General features: G+C 41.8%; 2 protein-coding genes across 3 annotated transcripts in view; both read left to right on the top strand.

Annotated features, from left to right (window-relative positions):
* The first annotated feature begins 668 nt into the window (after positions 1-668).
* LOC135202531 (isochorismatase domain-containing protein 2-like) lies at positions 669-12,928 on the top strand. The gene is made up of 4 exons (XM_064231995.1): positions 669-942; positions 9,947-10,062; positions 11,711-11,841; positions 12,564-12,928. The coding sequence occupies exons 1-4, from the start codon at positions 684-686 to the stop codon at positions 12,772-12,774; spliced, it is 717 nt and encodes a 238-aa protein (XP_064088065.1). The 5' UTR covers positions 669-683; the 3' UTR covers positions 12,775-12,928.
* Positions 12,929-14,418: 1,490 nt separating this feature from the next.
* The window catches only part of LOC135202528 (uncharacterized), a 22,767-nt gene continuing 12,710 nt past the window's right edge, over positions 14,419-24,475 (top strand). The window contains exons 1-3 of one of the 2 annotated variants that reach the window (XM_064231987.1): positions 14,419-15,520; positions 22,267-22,307; positions 24,103-24,240. In XM_064231987.1, the coding sequence (XP_064088057.1) occupies positions 15,519-15,520; positions 22,267-22,307; positions 24,103-24,240 (181 nt within the window). In that variant the 5' untranslated portion in view covers positions 14,419-15,518. The remainder of the gene's footprint in view (positions 15,521-22,266; positions 22,308-24,102; positions 24,241-24,475) is intronic. The other variant, XM_064231988.1, reaches the window with a different exon arrangement.

Raw genomic sequence — 24,475 nt, 5'->3', positions numbered from 1 at the left:
CGAGGTCTCTTGATACCCGCTAAATGTTCCAAAGCCAGGTCTAGAGGTCAGAATTCACTGAGGAGCATCCCGTTCCAAAAAAATGGGAAGAACCCACCCACCCAGGCTCAAAGGAGCAGGCAGAGATGCAAAGGCTAGATAACACAGAAATCCTAGTTATTCTAGGGCCTACTGTAGTTTATTTTAGGCTCAACCCTACAGTTTTTATGACTTAAACTTGTAGGCCTGTGCCAAAATTATATTGGGGGTGGGGGATTTTTTAACAGAGCACTTCGAGAGACAAAGATTTTACTTAAGTTGCACAGATCCATAGCTGTAGGCCTACTTTAGTCATCTGTCTTATCACAGGATTTCAAAGTTATTGTTTACAGCAATAGTTATGGGTAAATATTAACATTTGTGTACAACTAGCCCCCTCCTTCCCCCTACGTGCTAAAAACAAAGTCATTGCAGTTAACTTTCAAACAATAAGGAACAACTTTATTTTATTAGATCCTTGTAGGGAATTATGTAAGCTTTGTAACGAGCCATCAGACAAGAAAATCCGTGCAATATTAAGCGAATAGTGGCGGAAAAACGTTCATATACTGCAGCCTGCTGCATTGTTTGAATTACCGCGCCAAGATGGCGGACTTGTTGACGTATGTCCGGCCGGCCGAAGCGGCATCTAGGCTTTTATATCTATGGTCTGCTTGTCGTCGGCTGCTCTCACATCAACAACAACAACAACAACACAGACAGACTCCACCATGGCCGGAACAATCCCTCGAAGAATAGGGAAACTCGTCCCCCAAAATACGTGCTTATTACTATGTGACATGCAAGAGAAGTTCCGGAATAGCATCCAGTACTTCCCCCAGATCGTCGAGGTGTCCAACAGGCTCCTGAGGGCGTTTAAGCTCCTGGACTTACCTGTGGTTTGCACGGAACAGTATCCCAAGGGTAAGCTTTAACCAATTGGTTTGACGCACCTACTACTATACCTATACCTTTACGTACCAGCCTAATGTTGGCCAGGAAAAATCTACGGTTCAGTAATTTGTGGGGAACTTAATACTATCCTATACTACAATACCTAGCCTACTTCCCGTATAGAGATACCTACCTAGTACCTAGCTACCTAGCCTAATGTAAAAACACGAGGCTTAGTACCTAGCTATTCCTCGATATAAGTTACATTAGGATAAACTAAGGGTAAAACTGTCAAATTTAAGATACTACTACTGCTGCTTAGTAACCCCCAGTCGCAAAACTGGATTTTTACTGCCTTTTCTTTTTGTGTTTGTTTGTGTTTTTGTCTAGGTATTGATACTAATGATAATTGCTGTCTTTTCTTTCTATTTTTACATTAATCCCCAAGGATCCAGTAGTAAACATCACGCTAATATCAGGCTATACATGAACTGGTAGTTACTTTATCAGAGGGGCGCATGGGGGTCAGTGCTGTCTGTTCATCTCACATGTGGTGCACTGTAGGCATTAGTATTTACCTAAGGTTCTTTGCAGTATTCTTTTTGGCCCCCAGCTGTAACCCCTTTCATTCCTTATACTGTACCTCTGTTCTTATTTTCTCTCTTTCATCTTGCTTTCCAACCTCTTCTAATAATTGTTTGTTCCGATACGTAATACAAACCATCGGTCCTTTAACAATAGGAAGTAGCTAGCGGCAGCTGGAACGGTCGTAAGCTTCGAACAAGGGGAGAACGGTAGTTAACTGCTTGTCCGACAGTCGCGCGCCGCGCGACTGGGAGGTAAACAAATCACTTTTGCTTTCGGCCGCGGGTGTGAAGGACGTGTTCGTCATCGCTCTCTGCCCGCTTCATCGTCGTATGCTTTGTTTTTTTATATTGTGTTTTCTACTAATAGTTTGTTTGACTTGAAAATGAAACTGTAAGTACACTGTTTTCATTTTCATACTTTAATTATGAACCAACATGGAGTTATCGCCGTAGATGCGGCGATTGCTCTCTTTTCATGAATTGAAAAATGTAAGTACTCTTTTCATTATATTTTTGCCCCTGTGCGTTCGTTACCGAGAGTGTGATTGCGCTCGGCACGAGCCTTTTAATTTTGTATAATAGAATGCAATGAAGTGGATTCGCAATTGCAAATATTCTTTTCATTTTCATTTATTATTTGCATTGAAATTTATTTGGATCAATTTTCGTTCTTACCCAGGGAATTGATCCTTACGATTTTTTTATGTGAAAATGAAATCGCAAGTGCAGTATTCGTGTTTCATTTTCATATATATTTTATGATAGCATCATATTATTGGATCAAGTTTCCGTTCTTACCCGGGAATTGATCCCCATTTTTTTATGTGAAAATGAAATCTCAAGTGCAAGTATTCTGTTTCAATTTTCATATATATTTTAGATACATCATATTATTGGATCAAGTTTCCGTTCTTAAGGGCGGGAATTGATCTGTTTCTCCTTTTAAGTTCTATGAAGTGAATCGCAAAGGGCAGTAATTCTGTTTCATTTTCATATTACTTTTCACTGCTGTGCGGGGGTAGGGGAAGCGAAGGTCTGCCAGGAAGTCGTCGGAAAGCTCTCCCGCGACTCCCTTGGTATCCGATTCTTCGTCTTCCTTCCTGCCCCCCGCCGCTCAGCTTCTTCATTGTATTTTGTATTTGGGTCTTCCTTGCGCGGGGTGGGCATGTCTTCCCCCCCGTGCGTGAGGGAACCCCTCTTACTAATCTATCTATGTTACCGCAGGTGCTACATCCGTGGGGAGACGACCTTGGATAGATGTAGATCCTCACGAGGTTTGTACTCGTCGTCGGGGGCGAGAGTGCTCCCGCAACGAGCCCTGTGTAACGTGTATGCATTGGTCGAGGCGCAGTGGGTGCTGTACGAGGGCAGGAAGAGACTTAGGCCGCCCAAGAAGTCATCGGAAAGTACAGTGACTCCTTTGGTAACGGACACTTCGTCCTCTTTCCTGCCCCCCTGCGGGGGGGGTAGCGGAGTCCTTCTCCTCTCTCGATCCGTCGAGTGTGGAGGAGGGCGCCCGCTGCCCGGACGTCCAGTTGTACTCGGGGTCTTCCGTCCGCTCTGGGTGGGGTTGTTCTCCCCCCAGGCGCGAGGAAGCCCCTCTAACTAACCCGACTGTCGCTTCCGCCAGGTGTGCCATCAGCGAAGGACGACCTGGGACAGGTGTGGGAGTCGCTGGGACTGCAGTGAGTGCCGAGCATACAGGGGTTTATTCAGCGGTTGGCGGGGTCGGCCAGTGGTCACTCATGGTACGGTAACCACTACAACAACCACAATCTCGACACCAGCATATGAGATGCCAACCGCACCTGGTTGAGTGTATACACACCACATGTCATGCCGGTAACACCCACGGCTGCAATCCAGAACCAATTCCTGCCGTGCCAGAGGACGGTTGCCACCGCCACCTGGGTTCTTTGTATTGCCGACCCCGGACTTCCGCTGCCCAAAGAGTACCCCCCTGGACCTGCCGCCAGTGCCGAGGATGACGGTAGCTGCCGACAGGACGCCTGGCTCTCCCTGTGGTACCTGCCGTGCCTGCCGTACCTGTTGCTGTCCCAGCCGCTCATTCCCTTTCAGATCAGGTGCCGGCTGCTCATTCACTTTCAGATGTTCCTGCCGTTCCTGCTGTTCCTGGACCTGTTCCTGTTGTTCCTGCTGTTGGTGGTGCTGTCACAGTCTCAGGTCTTTCCGGACAGGTGCAGTCGGGCCCTGTTGCTTCGGCAACTGCCCCGGCTCCCTCCTGGATGGAAGACCTGACGTCTGTCCTGCGGAGCCTGGCGAAGAAGAAGAGGAAGAGGAAGAAGGTGTCGTCGTCGTCTGCTGCCTCTCCTTCCCCTTCGACTTCTAAGGCCAAACAGCCGAAGAAGAAGAAGGTTGCCTCCTCCCCCCCTAAGAAGACTCCTTCGGGATCTTCTAAGGGCCCGGCTCGCTCAGGCGAGTGGGGAGCTCTTCTGCTGGTCCTCCTGTTTTCCTTCGGGAACGGGGGGCCCGTCGCTTCTTCTGCAAAGAAGAAGTCGACGGGGACCAGAGGTGCCACCAGCCTCGGCTGGTGCGTCCTCACCTGGTGCTAGCGGTTCTGCCGCTAAACCAGGTTTCCCGTTCTCGGCCCGCTTCTCGTTCGCGAGAAGCACCGAGTGGAAAGCTCTTCCAAAGAAGACCGTCCAGCCAAGTTTTGACGCCCGAGCTCGCTCGCCGTCAAGACAGCGGCGCGGAGCAGAAGACTGGTGAGAGTCGTGCACACGACTCTCGCCAGGCCAGTGGACGCTCTCGCAGCGATCAACTGGCTGCTCGGGCTGACGTGACGGTTCGCCTGACCAGCCACGGGTTGAGGCGAGGAAGGAGTCCCCGCGGCGCCGGTACCAGCCACGGCTGGTACCAGCGGCTCGACGCGCCGAGAGGACGCTGGCCGGTCTCGACGCGACAGAGAGCCTAGCAGGTCACCCGTCCGCCGCTCCCGATGGGACCGGGCGGAGACGGTGACCAGCGGCAGCTCGCCTGACGCTAGAGATCGGTCTCGACGTTCTCAACCGAGCCAATCGCCCCAGGCGAGCGGCAAGGCTAGGCCTGCTGCTCGACCGTCACCGCGGGTTGACGATCAGCAGCAGCCCTCCACGCACGCTGGTCCTGCCAGCGAGCGAGGGGGGAGCGTCAGGTCTGCCTCTCCCGTACCTTCAACCTCCTCGGGCTATACCGGGAGGAGCGAGGTACCGAGGAGCGATCACGAGAGGTGCGCCGCTCGTGACCCAGCTATGACGCCGTATGGACCAGGCACGGTTCCAGGACCGACCAGGACATACGCGCAGTAGATGGGACGACCGTCAGGGGTCTGCCGCTGTTCCTCCTTCTGAAGGAGGAGTATCTCGGGATCTGTTTCTTGTTGGAGGGACTGGACGGTCCTACTCCGCAAGACACCCGGTACTCCCGAGATACAGAGGAATTTGCAGAAGTCATTAAGCTGATTCGTCAGCATAATGACCTTGCGGAAGGATTGCCGCTCCCACAGCCAGGGGCCCACACGTCTCTGCTCGAGTCGTTTTGGGGCCCGAGAGGGAACCCAAACCGACGGTGGGTCTGCCGCGATCGGAACTTGCCGATTCTGTCTCGAAGAACCAGAGTCTCTCGTCTCCGGACAAGAAGGCTCTCTCAGTTTCTGGCCGGTCGATCAAGCTACTTCCACCTCCTCTACTGCGACAGCGGCGTTTCTACGTGTCTTCGGACACCGTATTTGAATACTCCTTTGGTCCTCCTGAGAGGTTTCGACCTCGACGAGGACTGGAATGAGTCGGAGGACGGTATCGGCTCTCTCCTGTCAGGTGTCGATCAGCCCCACCCAGACGACGTTCACAGTGGCGGCAGACCCTTACCTACAGTGAGAGTTCGTAACCCTCCGCGGGAAAACGTTTTTCTCCTGACGATACGTTTCCCAGACTCTGAGAGGCCATCGCCGCAAGGCGATGGCTGTTCCTACTCTTCTCCAACTGCTAGTTCCACTGGGAAGGCGAGCGAGTATCAATTCCTCCCCCATTCCCTCTCTCCTTACGGTTACGAGGGAAAAGGGGAGGGAGGGATGCTAGAGACTTCTCTGTAGGATCCCCACGTTCGGGACTGCGCTACCGGGGGGACTTCGGGTCCTACCTGACGTAAGCCCCGGCGTTGAGGAGGAATCCTGCCCCATTCTCGATTTCTACGGGAATCGAGAGGACCACCAGCCGATATCGTTTGACGAATTCGGTGGGGGTTTCGCAGACTGCTTAGAATTCTACGGAATTTCTAACGCATTCAGTGTTCGAGTTTTACGATCTCCAAACATTTACGCGAGACCATGGTCCAAAGTGAGCGAGACGAGAATCCCCGATATACACGATAATCGGGAACCTCGCCTATGCTCGAATTCCTCCTGGAATTTCTAGCATTGGGAAGAAGACTGCTGCTGAAGAAACTATCTCACAGTAGGCGACCAACCTGGACTAGAGAAGATCGGACGGGAATATCCAGTTTGGCTTGAACTATCGTCTTAGTATTCTGTTCACCATTGAAGCTTTCCTTCGAGGAAGACTTCTCCTTCACTCTCTTGATAGAGATCGAAGGTGGTCGATCTCCAATCCTTATTTGTTTTTCTTGAAGGAAAGAATTTAGGATGGAGATCGTTGTTCAGAATCCTACAAATATACTACGTATATTAACCTCGCGACATGATTCTACTAAGCAGTTGAATGGTCCGAGGGGTAGGCGCATATCCTAGTTAAACTACGGATTGCGACTTATAAGAGAAGTATTCTAATTGAACTGCAACTCGGGGTTGCCTGCAACCTCCCAGGAGTTTTCAGTTTCAATTTTATATACTTATGGTTTTGTCACGACAACACCATTTCAACTGTTATATTTACCGAAATTCAGTTTCGCATAAATATAATTATTGCCCTCGAGCATATCTTTTATGCTCGGTAGTATAGCCGAACGCATTCCTTCGTGGAATAATGGATTACCTGGCAACTCAGGATGACGAGTCAGCGAGAGCTCAGGCTCAACTACTGCGTATTGAACTGCCTGATAGCAGCTCAGTATCAGCCGGGCCTCCGATATGCACGGTCATGTATCGTCTCTCTCTGCCCTGCTTTGATTGACTACCGAACCGTATCTCTGCCCAACAATCATGGACTTAGGTCTCTGATTAACGGGGATTCTCGCAATAATGAAGGACCCATCTACTGCTGTGACGCTAGATTCCATCGCCTTCGACATTGCGAGAATTTTCAACAGAGATATCTCTTGGACTCTTTCATCTTTCTGTTTACCGCACGGTAACAGAAGTCTGTACAAGTCTCCCGCTGCATCGCACTGCGATAATGCGAATGATTTTGCAGACATCTGAGTTTGTCTTCAAAATATCTCTTATTCGTAGGTGTACAATTGTTCATTGTTCAACCGAATTACGAGATTTGTTAGAAGACAGCGCCCTACTCTCCGACCTGACAGCTCTACTCCAAATGTTCAGCCCATGAGAAGCAGTTCTTCAGGCGGCTTTCCCCTGTGTTTTCATTACTGAAGAACGCCCCGCTTTCATTGCAACTACGACTTCTCACCGGACAGCAATGAAATAGCGGTTAGCGTTTTCAGTCATTTGTAAGCACAGGTTATGAATCTTGAGAATCCTTCTCTCGATTCATCTGTGAAGACGTAGGTTGCATTCAATATCTACCTTCGTCTTCAACGGTACATAGTGTTGTTTCTCCTTAGCTGAGATTCAACAACCATGAGATGTTTTACCTTCAGGGACCTCGGTCTCTAGAAGGCAATTGACTTTCGCCTGTTGGGCACATGCCTTAAGAGAATCATCACCTTGCTGTCCGGCATTGGTGACAAACAAATACATTATTTGTTTGGTGGGTTCTCTCGGCATAACCCTTTAAAGGCGAAGGTCACGTGACTTACTGGATGCTTTGACAACTTGCCTCCTACCGAACGCAGTCAGTCGGCAGCTGTCAGAGCTGGTCCGAGTCAGTTACGAACTACGCTGTTGACTTAGTTCGGTTGTTACAGAGCAATCATTACTTCGTTTTAATAGCTTGTCACAGTACCCATACCATTGACACCCACCATGGAGTGTCGGTGTCCTATCCACTACCGAGAACTTCGCTGCATGGGGATAGGAGGATGCGAGAGACTTCGTGGCAAACGGACAGACCAGTATGGGTACTGGACATCACCGAAGTAGAGAAGAGGGATAGGTCATGCGACTATTTCCTTCTTTTCCTCTGAGGAACTGCATGACTTCTCCTGCGAAGTCAAAAGCATCCAGGAGATGGGGATCCGTGACGCTCGATTTCGTACCGAACTTCGTAGCGAAGACTCAGAACCCTTCGGTCCCTGACGATTGGTTCGAGTCGTTCACAATCCCCTCCCTAATGGACTTCACCGCCTTCGATGCGAAGGAGATGCTGCCTTGTCCGCAAGAACTTCTCCGTGGCGCAGGTACAGAAGGCAGGGGTATCTGGTCAACCCAGACCACATGCCCTTCCTTCTACCTTCGGGATATTGCCCACAGGTCCTTGGATCTTTTCCTTGGGACCCGTGGTGGCTGCTCAACACGTTGTAGCGAACCCAGACCCTCGCAGGCTGAACAGCATCGATCTGGTGTGACCATAAGGTAATGGATGAGTGAATGAGAGTGTGACTGGCTCCTCTTCCCATCTTTTTCTCCCCTCTACCTGTGGTTGGTTAGCGGGAGGGACACGGTCGTCACCATGCTGGATAAGGACAAGATGCAGGTGAGCTACTCAACCGAGCCCCATCCTATCCCTTTCACTAGGGATAGGAGCGTATATCCACCACTTCCTCCAACAAGGGGGAGGAAGTGGATGCCAGCTTGAGACAACCCATACTTTATGTTGCCTCTTGCAAACAGGAACAAGTTCTTGCTTGCTGGTACGAAGAGATACGCTTGCCTCTCTTCTTAGTACTCGGCCCAGAGGTCTGACCATTGATCCTGCGGTGCACACCCCGATCAATTGGACAGAGGCTTGGATCCCTCCCTCCCTCGCTCTTACGACCAGGGAGGCATTCCAGGGATATGGACGAACACCAGTCTGTTCATCAAAAGACTCAGATCCTCCCACCAAGAAGTGAGTCTTCCTATTGTTAAAGGACCGATGGTTTGTATTACGTATCGGAACAAATGACAATTTGTCGAAAATTGCATTTTTCCTAACTATACAAACCTGAGGTCCTTTACATATAGTCCCCTCCTCATGCCACCCCTCACTCTGCGTATTTTGCATGGGCCAAAAGCAAAAGTGATTTGTTTACCTCCCAGTCGCGCGGCGCGCGAATGTCGGACAAGCAGTTAACTACCGTTCTCCCTTGTTCGAAGCTTACGACCGTTCCAGCTGCCGCTAGCTACTTCCTATTGTTAAAGGACCTCAGGTTTGTATAGTTAGGAAAAATGCAATTTTCGACAAATTGTCATTTCAGTGTTTCAGCACTGAATGACTTCTTAGGTCCCAGCGCTTGGCCTTCTTCGTAAATTGTATATTATTGTGTGTATTCCAGAGGGGTGCAGTACTAGTCTTCAGTTTTACCAAACTTATTTTCAAAGACAAACTATTTGCTCTACATTAGACAACATCAGCAACTTAGTTAATTAACCTGGCCCAGCAACTGTCCTTAATGCCAAGTTAGGTTAGGCTAGCTTATTTTTACTAGCCTTGCCCTCACATTACTACTACTTAGGATAGTGCTAACCTCCAATATACAGGTTGATATCCAATCCAAAGCTATTCCATAGGCTAGACCTCTCCTATGAGACCCATGCTATGATAGGCTACGTGTTGTGGTTTGCCAAGATTTGGCTTCATTCATCATGGCTCCTGTCCCTCTGATTGTGACAGTCTGACTTGGCAAGGCTGAAGTTCTGTACTATCTTTCTCTGCTCTGTTGCTTATTTACAGAATATGTCTAGCATATGTTAAGATAATTGATAAATATTTGGAAAGCCAAAAAGGAAATAATTTTCTGACTGAGGCTATTATATTATGAATAGCAACTTTATCAATGCAGTTTAAATTGAATTAAAAGTCGAGTCCTTGATCCTTGTCAACTCTCACACTTGATTGTATGGTGGTACTACTGAATGGTTGCAACATGGCTGTGCCACCAAAATGGCAAAGGAAACGTACAATTATTGAACACTTTCACTCAAGTATGGTTAAACACATTTTAATTTTAAGGTCAAAATTCAAAGTATTTTACAAGCAAAAGCTCTAGAGGGCCTCTTATACAATGAAGAGAGAAAATTTGATTTTAGTAAACAATTATATGAATTTTGTACTCATTTTTGACATCATATAATGCATGGTATCATATAAGTAAATAATGGTTGAGTTGAGTAATTGATTGTAAAGTATCATATTTTTCGTAATTTTTTTTTACTTCTTCATTGTTTCCAGGTTTAGGAAGCACTGTACCGGAGTTGGGGGTCACAGAACATGACGTTCCAATTTTCGATAAAACAAAATTTTCCATGTGCCTTCCACCTGTGCAGGAAATCATCAAAGATAGAGAGGTTTGTTGACATTAGTGTTTATTTCCTTCAAATTATTCTTTTTAGTTTTTTATAATAGAAAACTACTGAGATGGCTATTTGTCTGTCTGTCCACTTTTTCTGTCTGCCTTAGATCTTAAAAAATACTGAGGCTAGAGAGCTGCAAATTAGTACATATGTTGATCTTCCACCCTCCAATCATCAGACATACAGCCCTCAACCTCAGTAGTTTTTTTTTATTTGATTTTTATTTAAGGTTAAAGTTAGCCATGATCATGCGTCTGGGACTCCTATAGGTGCCAACAGCACAAGCCAGTGGAACCAAAGGCAATCTTGGCATTTAAATTTTTTTTTTTTTTTTTTTTTTTTTTTTTTAGACTGTCCTTAAAACAGGCACTCCATTCTTCTAGTGGGGGAGAGAACCAGACTGGAGTTGCACTCAGCCCTCATCCAGGCAGAATCCTCTTTCTTCATAGTAGACTCATGTAGGCTTGTAGACTTTTTTTCCGGTCCCAGTAGAGGTTGCATGGGCCTTCCCCTACTTCGTGACTTTCATAGCTTTTGACAGTTTAGCTTGTGTTCATGCTAGTCTGACTGGTGTGAGCAAGCTACATAACTGAGCACATGTCTGAGGGTGAAATGTACAATCTTTTCTCTCTTTGAGTGGGTGGGTGTCAATTAGGGCATAATCATTCATCTCTGGGAAGATGATATTTGCTGAACCCTTCCAAAAGTATGGTTCGACAAGGAATAAAATTGTGGCATAGGACCTTATCAACTTCATGCTCTGGTTACATGAGGTTATATAGAAGGTTAACAGGAACCAGCCTTTCCCTTTTTGTGAACATAACCAGGGAGCTGGGAATTTCCAGTTGAAGGTGACAAGGAACATCTTTCCAGTTTCTTGCCCTAGATACAGACTGTATAGTATGTGGCAGAGGTTTATAGCTTGAACTGATTTCCATCCCGGTAATTGTCCCAGTTTGCCAAAAGAAAAAGTGTTTGGGCAGTACCCTGTCCTTTCACTTTCCTGTCACTAATTAGTGTTAACTAGCTTCAGGCATCAAATCAGCTTTGCGTACATGGGGAAAAATACAATTTTTGTTGTTAAATATTCTGAGGTTAAAACTATAAATCTTAATGGGTGATAAAGTTAATTAGATTCTTTAAGACCAATATTGAACTCAATAACAACCTTGTTTTGAATTGTATATTATAAAATATTGAAGTTCATAAAATTTGATATACTTAAATGTTTCAAGGCACCTTGTTGTGAAATTAATGAATGCTACACTGTTGAAGATGGTGGTGAGCTATTTTCACTTGCTTAAAACTGGCTTAGGAACATTCTGTGAGACATGAAGGAATTAAACAGTTTTATTACCATATTTGTTAAACTTGCAGCTGAATGTTGAATAGTGTTAAAATAGTTTTGTTCAGTTACTGCTCTTGAAGTTTGAGAAGAAAAGGGAGTAAAGTTGTTAGTGCTTAATGTTGGTGAGGTCATTGTATAGTAAACTGATTCATTCTGAATACTAGTTTACTGTATGGGGTAAAAAATTGTATGAAAGTCCTGCAATGATAAATTCATTACTAATTTAATGTCATGCATTCTGTATGCAGTATGTCAAGATATGTTTTGATTCTCATTTTCTTTTTTCTATTACAGGTAAAAGCCATTGTGCTCTGTGGTATTGAATCCCATGTGTGTGTGCAGCAGACTGCTCTTGATTTCCTCGAGGCAGGGTTAGATGTCCATTTGGTGGTAGACGCATGTTCCTCCCGATCCATGGTAGACAGGTAAGTTAGGACTGTCAAACCACTGTACGAATTTTTTCATTGAGAATTTCTTTTTTGTGATTGTAGTAGTTGTCAGGTGAATTTATAGATACCCACTTCTTTCACTTAGCAAGCCTGATGAGATTCATAAAGCTTGTGGCTGTTAATCATCTTCCAAGATTGATTGGCTATTTCATGTATGTTCAGAGCCTTTTGAACCTTCACCGATGATGAGTGATAAGTAAAATAAGTTTTTTATTCTTTGTATTATATAATTTTATTCCTGTTTGTCCAAATTAACAACAAAAGCAAGTCTGTAGTTGTGAATCAAATAATGCTTCTAAATCGATATTTTCCTCTTCCCAACTTGTTTGTTAGCAGCCACGAAGCAGAAAGGACAGAATCTTGCTTTTAAGCGTTTGCATAGAGTTAGGCAAAGGGGATTTGTGAGTGAGAGCTAAATTAAATATTATTTTGCCACAACAGTCAGCTGCCATCTTAGCTGGATATTAGTGCCCTGTTCATGGTGCTCCATTTTGCAGTGGTGTAGGTAGGGGTTGGTCCCCATGGATGAAGATTGCTTTGGTGAGAAACCATAACACCTCTAATCCAATTAAAGAGAAGGCTGACATCAAAACGTTAATGATGACAATGGCTTGTTACCAATACAGTTTTATGTTAAGAATATTGGTCGTTATACATCCAAGAAAAGCAGCCTTGAAATTCAGTGTTCTTTCTTTCAGGATGTATTCATTTGAGAGGATGAGAGATGCCGGTGCTTTCCTTACCACAAGCGAATCTGTGATTCTTGGGTTAGCTGGTGGATCTTGTCATCCATCTTTCAGAGCCCTACAGAAAATAATTTGGGAATCCGCACCGGATACTGGTCTTCTAGCAGCACGTCAACAGCCACTTGTTGCTGCCATTACAGATGTCTGTGGCCCAAAACTTTGATTGTGCTTATGATAGAAATTTATATTTGTTTATGTTTCATTGCATGAAATAGATAAGGGATTCATACTGTCTAACTGGACAGATTTTGCATTCTAATTGATATGTTAAATCTGAAAATTATATATATTTTCAAGTAAATATATTTGAAATCCTGTGTGTAGCTTTTCCTTCTGTGCCTTGTGCAGTGCACTGCAGACAATTCTAAGGGCTGTAGGAAGCATTTCTTTGATCCCCATCCTTCCCCTGGTTATTGACTATATAGGTTCCTCAGCTGTACGGTAATGGTGTTGTTGAAAATACACTTACAATTAGGAGGGTGAGATGGAATGGCAAATTTTGCCCTCAGAATTCAACCATCGTCAAAAATAGGACCCTAATGGTGGGTCTGATCTCAAAGCACCCCAGTTTAATCATATGAAATTAGACAATCTGATACAAGGTAATTATAATTGCAACTGTAATTAACAAAGTATATGTCCAAGCCAAACTGGTGGAAATTCTTCTGATAAGCGGATGAAGATGTCTTACTACAGGTAAGACGTCACCCGCGGAAATATTTTGAAAGCAATGAAAATTTTCAAATTCCCTTGTGTTTTTCTGACTTATGTGGCACAAGACCATAATTTAGCTACGCTAAAATACCAACACTAGTTCAAAAGACAGCCTTCCTCCTTTGACAACTGAAAGATGACGGAAAGTATAAGAAGGGGAGGTGCTTAGTGACGTCACTCATAGCTATCTAATGAGGACAAAAGTTTTCGATTAAGACTTGTTTGTTCATTGTTTTTTTATTTTTCCATCATTGTCAGTATCAATCAGAAGTGTAACGAAAAATCTAAACTTTCCTCCAAGCTTGCGAAGCTATTTGTATCAGCAAAACTTTAAAAAAAACAAAGGTAAAAATAATTTTTGGTTTGTTGGTATAAACAAATTATCAACGTACACCACTCACTCAAGCTGTTTACGTCTCTCTGCCAATGGTTTATTCAGGATCTTTCCTAGATAGTGACTCCCAGGGGCCCCAAGCCCAGGGCATGTATCCACCTTCCCGGGGCGTCTATAGTACCTTAGTACAAAGCCGTTGGGATGACCGTAAAAATACAAACAAAAGACTGTAAATGTCATAAAATGACCCCAAAGAAATATTAGTCATAGATAACGATCCCAGAACTTTGCTGGGGGCCACTATTTGAGAAAGATCCCTTAGACCTAGTGAGCGAGAAAAAATTATTGATTCTATATGGAAATCATAAAATGGGATTTAAAACTCAATGCTAAATTGATTTTGAAACAACCTCATGTATGTTTCTCCTTTTCCATTCGTGTAGTAAGCTTTTAACTGTGTATGAAATAGCCTTAACAGCTAACATGAAGAATTCGGGTGCACGTGACTGTGATACATTTATTGGGACTTAATGTTCCACCACCCGGTATCGGTAATGATTACGGTCACTTGCAGGAGAATTTTCTACTTAAGAGAAAAAAACTATTTCTTCTTCTTTAAAACTTCTGTAAATAAAGAAACAACCGTTTTCTGCTAAACGCAATCGCACGTGCATGACTATCACCGCCAGTGGATGTTGGGATAGACCATATCCTGTCTTAGAATATCTAGAGTACTTAATATAGCCATGGCACATTAGAACCATGGCGTAGGACCCAGTTAGAACGCATCCAAAGTTGCATCTCAAATTTGAAACGACACCCACAACCGTTTCTACGGGCGGCCGCAAAATGGAACAAGATCTGATCAGAGGGCTGGCTGGGAAGTCCAAATTCTGCTATGAATTATTAAGCGAGTTGGCGACAAACAGATTAGATAATATCTGAATTACTTTCGCCGCCCCCAGAGCCAAACTCCCGTCCCGCCTCCTAACAACACGTCAGTTCTCTTGATCATCGTCGTCCTTTACTCTGATATGCAGTTCAGACAAGGAAAAAAATTAACGAGTTCACTACTGTACTGTAGCTCCAGTCCGTCCACACACGTTTGGGTTATCAACGAGTGACTTTGTGCCTCTGGCACGGTGTTGTCTGAGCGGATAGCACACGCTAGCTGTTATCAATCATCTATTTTTTTTAATAAGTCTGAAGTGAAGGATTGCTGTACCGTGAAAGTGCTCGAAACTGTTCTTAGTGCATTTGTAACGCCAAACAATTCACCTTGAAATTTGTCAATCAGTCTTGATTCAAAAGCATTTATGACCATTTTTTCTGAGAGAAAGACGGCAAAGGAATAATAAACAATGAATTAATGTACAGTTAAAGTGCTCTAAATTGTTCATAAAGCGTCTGTTGCCGTCAAATAATTCCATCTTGAAGACTGTCAATCAATCTTAGCGAGAGTATAGTATCCGTGCTGCTTGATTAGTGATTATCTTGCTTCGTACAAAGACTAAAAAGAAAAAAAAATATAGTGAAAGACAACAACAACATTATGGATAAATGATTAATTTACAAATAATTCATCTTGGAATCTGTCCGGTGATATTTCTTCGCGAGTGCGGTGGTCTGTGCTTGCTCCAACTGTGGTTCATTTGACCTCGCACAGAGAAAATAATATAAAAAAGATAAAACAAACAGAGCTAAAATCACGGACGGCCACTCGATAAGATTTAGTGCTTTTCAGTTATTCGTGCCGCGATATATATACGATATTCATGAGCTTGAAGGAAAAAAAATGAAAGTGCTGATGTGATCGTCGACTTCGATTTGTGACCGCTAGACCGAAGCTACGATTTACTATGTAGGTCTAATTTTTACTCTTAAGCTAATGGTTATTTTTTACCTTTTACTCCTTCTCTTGAGAGAGAGAGAGAGAGAGAGAGAGAGAGAGAGAGAGAGAGAGAGAGAGAGAGAGAGAGAGAGAGAGAGAGAGAGAGAGAGAATTTTCCTCCGAAGCTACCATCTATGATGTTATGTCTAATTTTTACTTTTATGCGAATGCTACTTTTACTTTTATAGAAATCTGCTGATTTTGAGAGAGAGAGAGAGAGAGAGAGAGAGAGAGAGAGAGAGAGAGAGTCTACTTAAGCTGTACGTCTACACGAATGCATGGTTACTTTTACTCCCACCCCTTCTTCTCATTCCTCTCTAAAGCAATTTCCTTCCTTGCTGTCGATATGCGAAGCGTCAGGCTTAGAAGTCTTCATATATTAAACCAAACAAACAAATTCAAGGATGAGATATATGAGCCACTGAGCAAACTCTCTCTCTCTCTCTCTCTCTCTCTCTCTCTCTCTCTCTCTCTCTCGTTCTCTCTCTCTTCTCTCTTCCTCTTCTCTCTCTCTCCTCATCTCTCTCTCTCTTCCTCTCCTCTCTCTTCCTCCCTCCCTCTCTCCCCTCTCCACGTCCTTTAGTCCTGTAGTAGCGGCTAATTCGAATAGGGCGCGCATTCAAAAGTCAATAATACTGGTCATGGGAGGATGCAGATGTATAATAATTTGCATTGGTGAATACACAGATTGGAGTATTGTGAAATGGTCTGGTCACGTGGAAAGAGTGGAGGGGCAATATGGCGATGAAAAGTACTTTTAAATCATAATTGTCAAGAAGAACGTGGGAAGAAGCACCGAGAAAAGTGGTTATCGGTCTAATCTTAAACTTGAGTATCACTCCATTCCTTCAGATAAATCAGATGAATTATCGCAAGAGCATGGGATTAAAGACACTTGGGCATCATATTTAATGCCCTTGTGTTGTAATCAATCCCTTTATGTGATAATTAATCCCTTGTGCTATAAGACCCTAAGTTGGGATTCCAAGTCGAGTCAAAAGAGGAAGAAGTAACATTCCCTGGGATTTCCACACAAGATGTGACGTAAATTATTGCTTGGATTTCCTCTTACGACTGGGGTTTACACCGCACTGCATCGCCATCACATACGCACACATACACCTACACAAACAATACACAAACACACGTATAGTAGGCGCGCACGAATAGGAAACATTCGCTATAATTATAGTATTACATAACCTCACTTTCTCACAATGCATTCTTTTCTGGCAAAAGATTTAGCAATTGCACGCAAATACTAGGCATAACATGCATTCTGTTTGAAGAAGCAACATCACGAATTGTCATAGTGTATTACCATTCATGCAATTTACTGCTTCGTTGTTCGTGATGCAATTCGGAGTTTAATTCTGTACTATTGCTAGTCTCTCTCTCTCTCTCTCTCAACATTCATTTGTTTTTTCGTAAGCACCGGACAAGGGAAATAATAGGCATATAAGGAAAACACTGCAATTAATTTGTGCTGGATAATAACCTACGCTTAAACAGGAAGTTTTTTTTTTTTTATTTCCAATACAGATATATTCAGGTAACCACTAATAATTTTTCCTTATTTCCAACAATATGATTTTTTCATTTATGCATAATCTCTCGTCAGCCAGAAATTTATTAGGTCTACTAGTTGAAACTATTAGATGCATTTTTTTTTCATGAACATCGAACGATTAGAGGAAGACACTGCAATTATGGTCTTACATATTCGCCTGGATAATAACCTAACCTCAAATAGGAAAATAATATAGTCCTATATTCAGACAAACTTCAATTTTTCTTGTTTCCAACATTACCTTTTTATTGAAATTATAGGTCTACACGTACGTTTGTCTGGGTAATAACCTAAGCTTGAGCGGTAAAAAATATAGATAAGCCTATATGCAAGTAACCTCTTATTTTTCCTTAATTCCAAGAGCATTTTTCGTTTTTATTTATGGATAACCTCTTTCGTCAGCCAAAAGTTAATTAGGCCTAGTTGTTGTCAAGTGTTGCAGCAGTTTATTATGTAAGTGTCTTCCAAATAGTCTGTAGATCGTACATTTACAATTAACTTTAATGCAAATATTTACGAGCATCTTGACAATGTCATTTAGTGACGTCATAGATACGTAATACGGTTTCAATGTCGTACATGAATACTACAAAGCCAATTTGGCAGCTGAAGGATTGCACCGACATTTTATTGACATTAAGTGGCTGCAAATTATATTTTAAGAGCTTTAAATATTCTTCCTGAAAGGTTCTTACCCTGTGACGTGAATTTCTAAATTCTCGAATCACATTCGACACAATTGTTCGTCTTCGTGTTCTAGGTCCATTTGCTGATTTACATTTATATACTTCGAGCAACTTCTAAACGTATCGTCAACTTGGGTACGTCGTAATTTAAGACGAGAATTATAATAAGATTAAAATGAATGTATAATTCCAGGTTCACTGATTCAGCTCACCATATTCCCTACACTAAGAAGAGTTGGTTGGCTCAAACTTGTCTTCCTATTAATTGTAATTATAACCTCTGTAAGTTCTCAATGTAGCAATGTCCCAATAAGAACCCTTCGGAAATTGTTAAACTTTGCTATTGTTATCATCCAAATTCTGTGTGTTATCGTACTTCGACCGTGGGTGTTACTTCCGATATACCGGCTGCGTTGTTGGCAACCCTGCAATCCATAGTACCAGTACCACATCCGAGTCCGACATCAAAATATAACTTCATTCCTAGTACCATGCTCCCACATCAGCACTGTAATTTAATTCCATAGTACAGCATTCCTACATCAGAACTAACTTCATTCCTTAGTATACCACGTTAAATATCAGAACGATAACTTCATTCCCGAGTACCACGTTAAACATCAGAACGGTAAATTCATTCCATAGTACCACACTCCTACATCAGAACACCACCTTCATTTCTAGTTCCACTCCCCTACAACAATAATGATAACTTAATCCCTTGTTGTTACAGAGTTCTTCAAGAATAAAATTGATAGTTACAGATTTTGTAGAAGCATCGCGTCACACATCAATATATTTAATAAAAGCAGATTCAGTAACATTTCTACAATAGATAACTTTTGCCCCCTGCGAATGACTCCATATGACTAAAATGATTAATGTGTAAAAACAAAGCATTCGACATTTGTCCCGCTCTCACACTATAGCTTATATCTGTGTTATATGATTCTTGTCTCCAGTCCCTTCCCAGATTGTCCCAGACATAAAAACACTCGCAGTTCATGCAAGGAACCCCGTAACTGCGGCCCTGAGAATCTTTGGGAGAATTCCTTTTTTATGCCTTTCAATGTATTTGAAAATTAAAAAAAACATTAATCTCAAAATTGTTGCAAAAACTTGGAACCCTCCGTAAGAGATTATTATATAATAATATATGGTAAGATAAGGACATTATAATTGTTAAAAGCTACTTTGGTACTTACAGAATAAGTTTTTTCGTGCGTTTTGCAAAGTTTTTTGTTGAATGTGCTTTGCAAAAAGCACACACACACACACACACACACACACACACACATATATATATATATATATATTATATATATATATATATATATATATATAACACACTGTAACTACCGGAGTTGGCTTTTAACAATGTAATGTGTTTATTTACCTAATAATAATATCTTACGGAGCTAGGGTTCCAAGTTTTTGCAACAAATTCATTAATGTTTTCAAGTTTTCAAATACATTGAAAAACATACTAATAAGGAATTCTCCCAAATTTATATAATATAATATATATATATATATATATATATATATATATATATATATATATGAAACTGTCCTGCCTCCAAGATTGTCATGTAATTTGTCATCCAATAATTACTCCATAATCATTGTCTTGGGGGGGGGGGGAGTATTTGTAAGGACAACACTTTTTCCCTATTTTCATTGTAACCAATTCTTCAAGTCGCGTTGTCCTTACTTCCATCCGATAGAGCGTTCCGCGGCCTTTTCGCTGATGTATAACACTTGCAATTCAATTATATGTACGCTTTATTATATCTAAATGAATGTCTGTAAGAAAACACAAATTTACCGTCTCGGAGTCATTTCTGTTTGCGGTGCGAGACTGCACTACATATCCGTCCGCACCTGTTAATGTCAACCCAGTTTGTCTGTAAATAAAGCTACGGGCTGCTCTGTGAGCAAGAGCCCGTGCTGGCACAAGGCCAGCTTAATCTTAAACAACAACAACGTAAATAAATTATCAGTACCCAGCTACCTGTCTTAATCTCTGGTCCTCACAAAACAATCTAAGTAGGGACTGGAGGCACGAATTATACAGCACAGATATAGTGTGAGAACGGGACAAATGTCGAATGCTTTATTTTTACACATGATAATTTCAATCATATGGAGTCATTGGTGGGGGGGGGGGGTAAAAGTTGTTTTCTATTGTAATAATATAACTCGTAGAAATGTGATTGAATCTGCTTTTATTGAATATCACGGACCACGGTGGCTTAATGAATGTAAGCCAGGGTATGTGCAAACTAGAGCCATTCGTTGTTAAGGAGATGGTTGTTTCTTTATAATCGCCGGTTGAGGTGTTCTGTACCTGCTGTAGCACTGGTTTTAACCGGACTTTGAATATTTGTGTTTAAATTTTTTCAGCTTTTATGTTTACTTTTTTAGATGTTCTCGGTGTTTTTAACCTTGCACCTCGAAAATGTGTTGAAATGACACGAGAAAGCGCCTTTGTGAGGAAATATCTTAATGAGAGTTCTGTCAAGAATCTTAGTCATTGTGTCATAAACCGTCTGGATTATTATAACTCGGTGTATTATATATAAGTTGCCCAACGTACGGCACGAGAAACTGGAAAAAAATAAGAAGAGAGCTACTAGACTAATAAAATGGCGTTGCTCCACATGATAGGATTTTACCCTAGTCTTAATTGATTTGCTCTGGCTTCAGGTGAAGGTTAAGATACTATTCAAGCTATGCTTTGGCCCACCAAGTTTAAAGACCTGCTTCCTTCTATATTTGAAGGACCTATTACAGATTATGTGATCCATAAATCGACCTGATACAAGACTATAGTAGATTCACATTAAACGTGCATCTGGCTTACAGTCCTTAACGACACTCCTGATTGGCTGTTAATAAGCCAATCACAGGACTGGTAACTCTCAGTCTCTCCCGAGAGTTTACATACGCAACATGTATGTTCCACCTCTCCTGAGGGATACTTTTGAAAGACGTATCCCTCAGGAGAGGTGGAACATACATCCTGCCTATGTGAACTCTCTCGAGACTGAGAGTTTCCAGTCCTGTGACTGGCTTATTAACAGCAAATCAGGAGTGTCATAAGGGACGGGCCTAGACATCAGATGCACGGTTGATGTGAATTTACTATAGTTACAGATGGCTTCAAGTTGGTCGAGCCGCATTTTCCATTGTTTGTGGCTCCGGAACCATAAAATACACAGCTCCCAGATTATAGTACAACAAACTTCCCTGAGGCAGATTGAGGATTTGAAGTCTTTCATAAAGAAACTTAAAACTTTTTTTTGTTTTGTTTCATAGAAGCTATGATATGGGATATCAAACACTGACTGTGGAATATGTAGGATAAACAACCGAGTTAACTAGCTGCAGCCACCCTAACCGTGTTCGGACCCACCTTCAGAAAAAGTAATTTAACACGTCCTGACACCGGAGATGGGCACCAGTCACGAGCCATGGGTCGTGGGAGCAACACCTCGAGACATGAAACTTGTGACTGGTGCCCATCTCCGTTGTCAGGACGTATAAAAGTACTTTTTCTCAAGGTGGGTCCGAACACGGTTAAGGTGTCCGCAGCTAGTCCACTCAGTTGTTTACTCTATTATGAACAAATATATCTATTGAATAAACTATTGAGTTGATAATGACGGTCTTGCGAGTGCTGTGGAGATGGCGCGGGACCTGAATAAGCCATCAATAAGTAACAAGTAACATTCCCATTTCTGAAATATAACTTCTATCTTTAATTACGTTATCTGTAAACCTACCATCCTCTATGGCCCTTCGAGAACAATGAACAAGAACAATTTACAGATAAGAAAATACAAAGGTTTGGTCTTCCTTCAATAGTCCGATAACAATCAGTCTAATTCTATTGAATGCTATGAACAAGAACCATAATAACAAAGTTGGTTTTTAAACAAGAACTACCTTAATTCGAGAAAAAACAACTAAAAAAATGTATTGAAATACGGCTCAAAGTAGAGACAGACACTACGATAACTGGTGTCAGTTAGACCACTTCAGTAATCGAGAGATAAAGAGATAAGAGTATATATAAATGATTTACTGTAGTGGTGAAAATCTGATTCAGGCAATCCAAAATCAGGGTAGTTTCATGCACGTTTTGATGACATTGAAAACACTTGAAATATGTGTTTCTGCACATTAAAAGGCCTATGTAGCACCAAGATAGGCCTATGTCTCCACTCAGAACAGGAATATGACAATAGGTTACTGACCGAACAACTAAAGTTATATTGTCCAATAATTAGGTGATGCATATCATACGTCTATCAAAACTTCCATTTATTTAATGAAATATATTAGTAAGTAGGTGCTCATGGCATTATTCAAACTTTAAATACTGTATCACCCAACACGCTCATTTGGTATAGTTCGTTTCCTTCACGATTTATTCTTCTTTTCTCATTTTACAGGCCGTCGGTGCCATGCCCGAGGATGTTACGAAGGCTACAAGGTTAGGAAACTACTTTCTTTAATTTCTGTTGTTGTTAGGTGCTGTTAAATTCAATGCAAAACAAAAATACCATTATATTATATATATATATATATATATATATAATTATAGTTATATATATATATTATATGTGTTTGTGTACTATATATATATATATATATATATATAATTTTTATATAATATAATATTATATGATATATATATATTATATGTGTGTGTAATATTTATATATATATTATAATATATATATATAATATATATATTATATAATATAGTGTGTGTGTGTGTGTGTGTGTGTGTGTGTGTGTGTGTGTGTGTGTGTTTGTATGCGTCTATCCGACAGAATACCAATTGTTCACTAGAACTGAAGAAAATTGCAGAGAAGTAACGTAACCCTGTCAAAGCTACGCACTAAATGACAACAAACTAAACTTAGTTCTTTAATGATTATCATAATCTGTTACACTTATTCAGTTTCCTCAAACTAGTGTTAGGCCTAGGATTGCATGCAACAGTAGTAGTAGTACTAGGAATTTGCTTTTGAAACTATAAACTGGTTTGACTTATTTTCGATTACTACACGGGGAGTAAGCCTACAAATTACTTTGTTGTTGTGCTTGTTGGGGGCGGGGTAGGAAAAAAAAATCTGAAAAAGGTGTTTCGTATTAAGGGAAAACAAAAAAAATCTGAAAAGGGTGTTTCGCATTAAGTTAGAGATACAGATATTTTAGGATAGGATATTTATGATTTTTTTTCATTAGAATGAAAATGCAAAAAATTAATAATGTGCATGCATGTCAAACAGCACAGAAAAATGATTTCTAATAAAACATAGCTTTTTAAATTTTCGTTGGTGAAACAACTCGCTATTTGGCCGTAGATTTTAACATTTTAATTTATTTGGTGTATTACTGGATTTAGAGGCTATATTTCTGTTCAATTATTGAATTTCCATTATAACTGTAAATATATTTAAATGAATAATTTGTTTCCTTTTTATTTGATCATTGTTGTTAGTATGAGTAGTACTAAGTATGGGTACTAATTACTTAGACCATTCACGTTAAGTTACGAATACTTGCACTCGGCTGAGTAAGTATGAGTACGAGCAGTACTAAGTATGAGTGCTAAATACTTAGACCATTCACGTTAAGTTAGGAATACTTGCACGCAGCTGAGTAAGCTGGATGTCGGATTACTCCTTGTTCCTTTTTAATGTGCTTAGTCTGGCACCCATCTTAGGAACAAGGCAGCGCCGGTAAAAGCTGTAACTCAAACCCTCCTTCCTTCTTCCCTTCAGTCGATATAAACTACCAAAAGGGAACAGGCTTATTCGGACCATGTACTGGCTCATTCGGACCTTTATCCAGGCTTATTCGGACCTTCATATGATTGGCCGATTTTCCCATACAGTTTTACCTCCTGAACAAGAATTTTAAGTAATATTTATTCGGACGACTGCAATTAACCCCCAGGGGCTCGTACTAAACACGGCGAAATACATTTGACGCCCCAATTCCTGGTGGCTTTCGTAATCGCGGGGACGAACGATACGGAATGCTTATGTAGAAATACCCATTGCTATAATATAAAATTATTAGTATGGGTCCGAATCAGCCTAGCAAATGGTCCGAATCAGCCAATCAGTAGTTGGTCCGGCTCCGAATAATAACAGCCTAGCAAATGGTCCGAATCAGCCAAGATTAAGGTCCGAATCAGCAAAGGTCCGAATAAGCCTGCATCCTACCAAAACGTCAATTTATATAATTGATGGATCGTTGTTCTTACCTCTCAGGGCGTGGCCCATTCCTCGTTCTCTGTGGTTTGACTTTCTTCGGCGTTTTTGTTGCATTGGCCTACATTTCAACGTTCAACGAATCTGCACAGCTCTCCGGACATCCCTCTTTGGCAAAATATACTGCCGGAAGCTTAGGTAAAACTATTCTACGTTTTATTCTTCTGTTTTCATTCTCTTCTACGCTTTGACATTCCAGTGTCTTTAGTAACAAGATTATTGTTGCTGCTTTCATTATCAGAATTATTACCATTGCTGTGACGGCTGATTCCACTTTGTCATTCTGATCACGTAACATTTTTTATACATTGCAGTTTTTCATATCTTAAATGTATCTGTCATTTAAGGACTGCTTTTCTTTACTAGATATGCA

Source organism: Macrobrachium nipponense, chromosome 30 (assembly GCF_015104395.2).
Source record: "Macrobrachium nipponense isolate FS-2020 chromosome 30, ASM1510439v2, whole genome shotgun sequence".
NCBI lineage: Eukaryota > Metazoa > Arthropoda > Malacostraca > Decapoda > Palaemonidae > Macrobrachium > Macrobrachium nipponense.
Note: the sequence above shows the minus strand (reverse complement) of the source record. Positions and strands in the feature narration are given on the sequence as shown.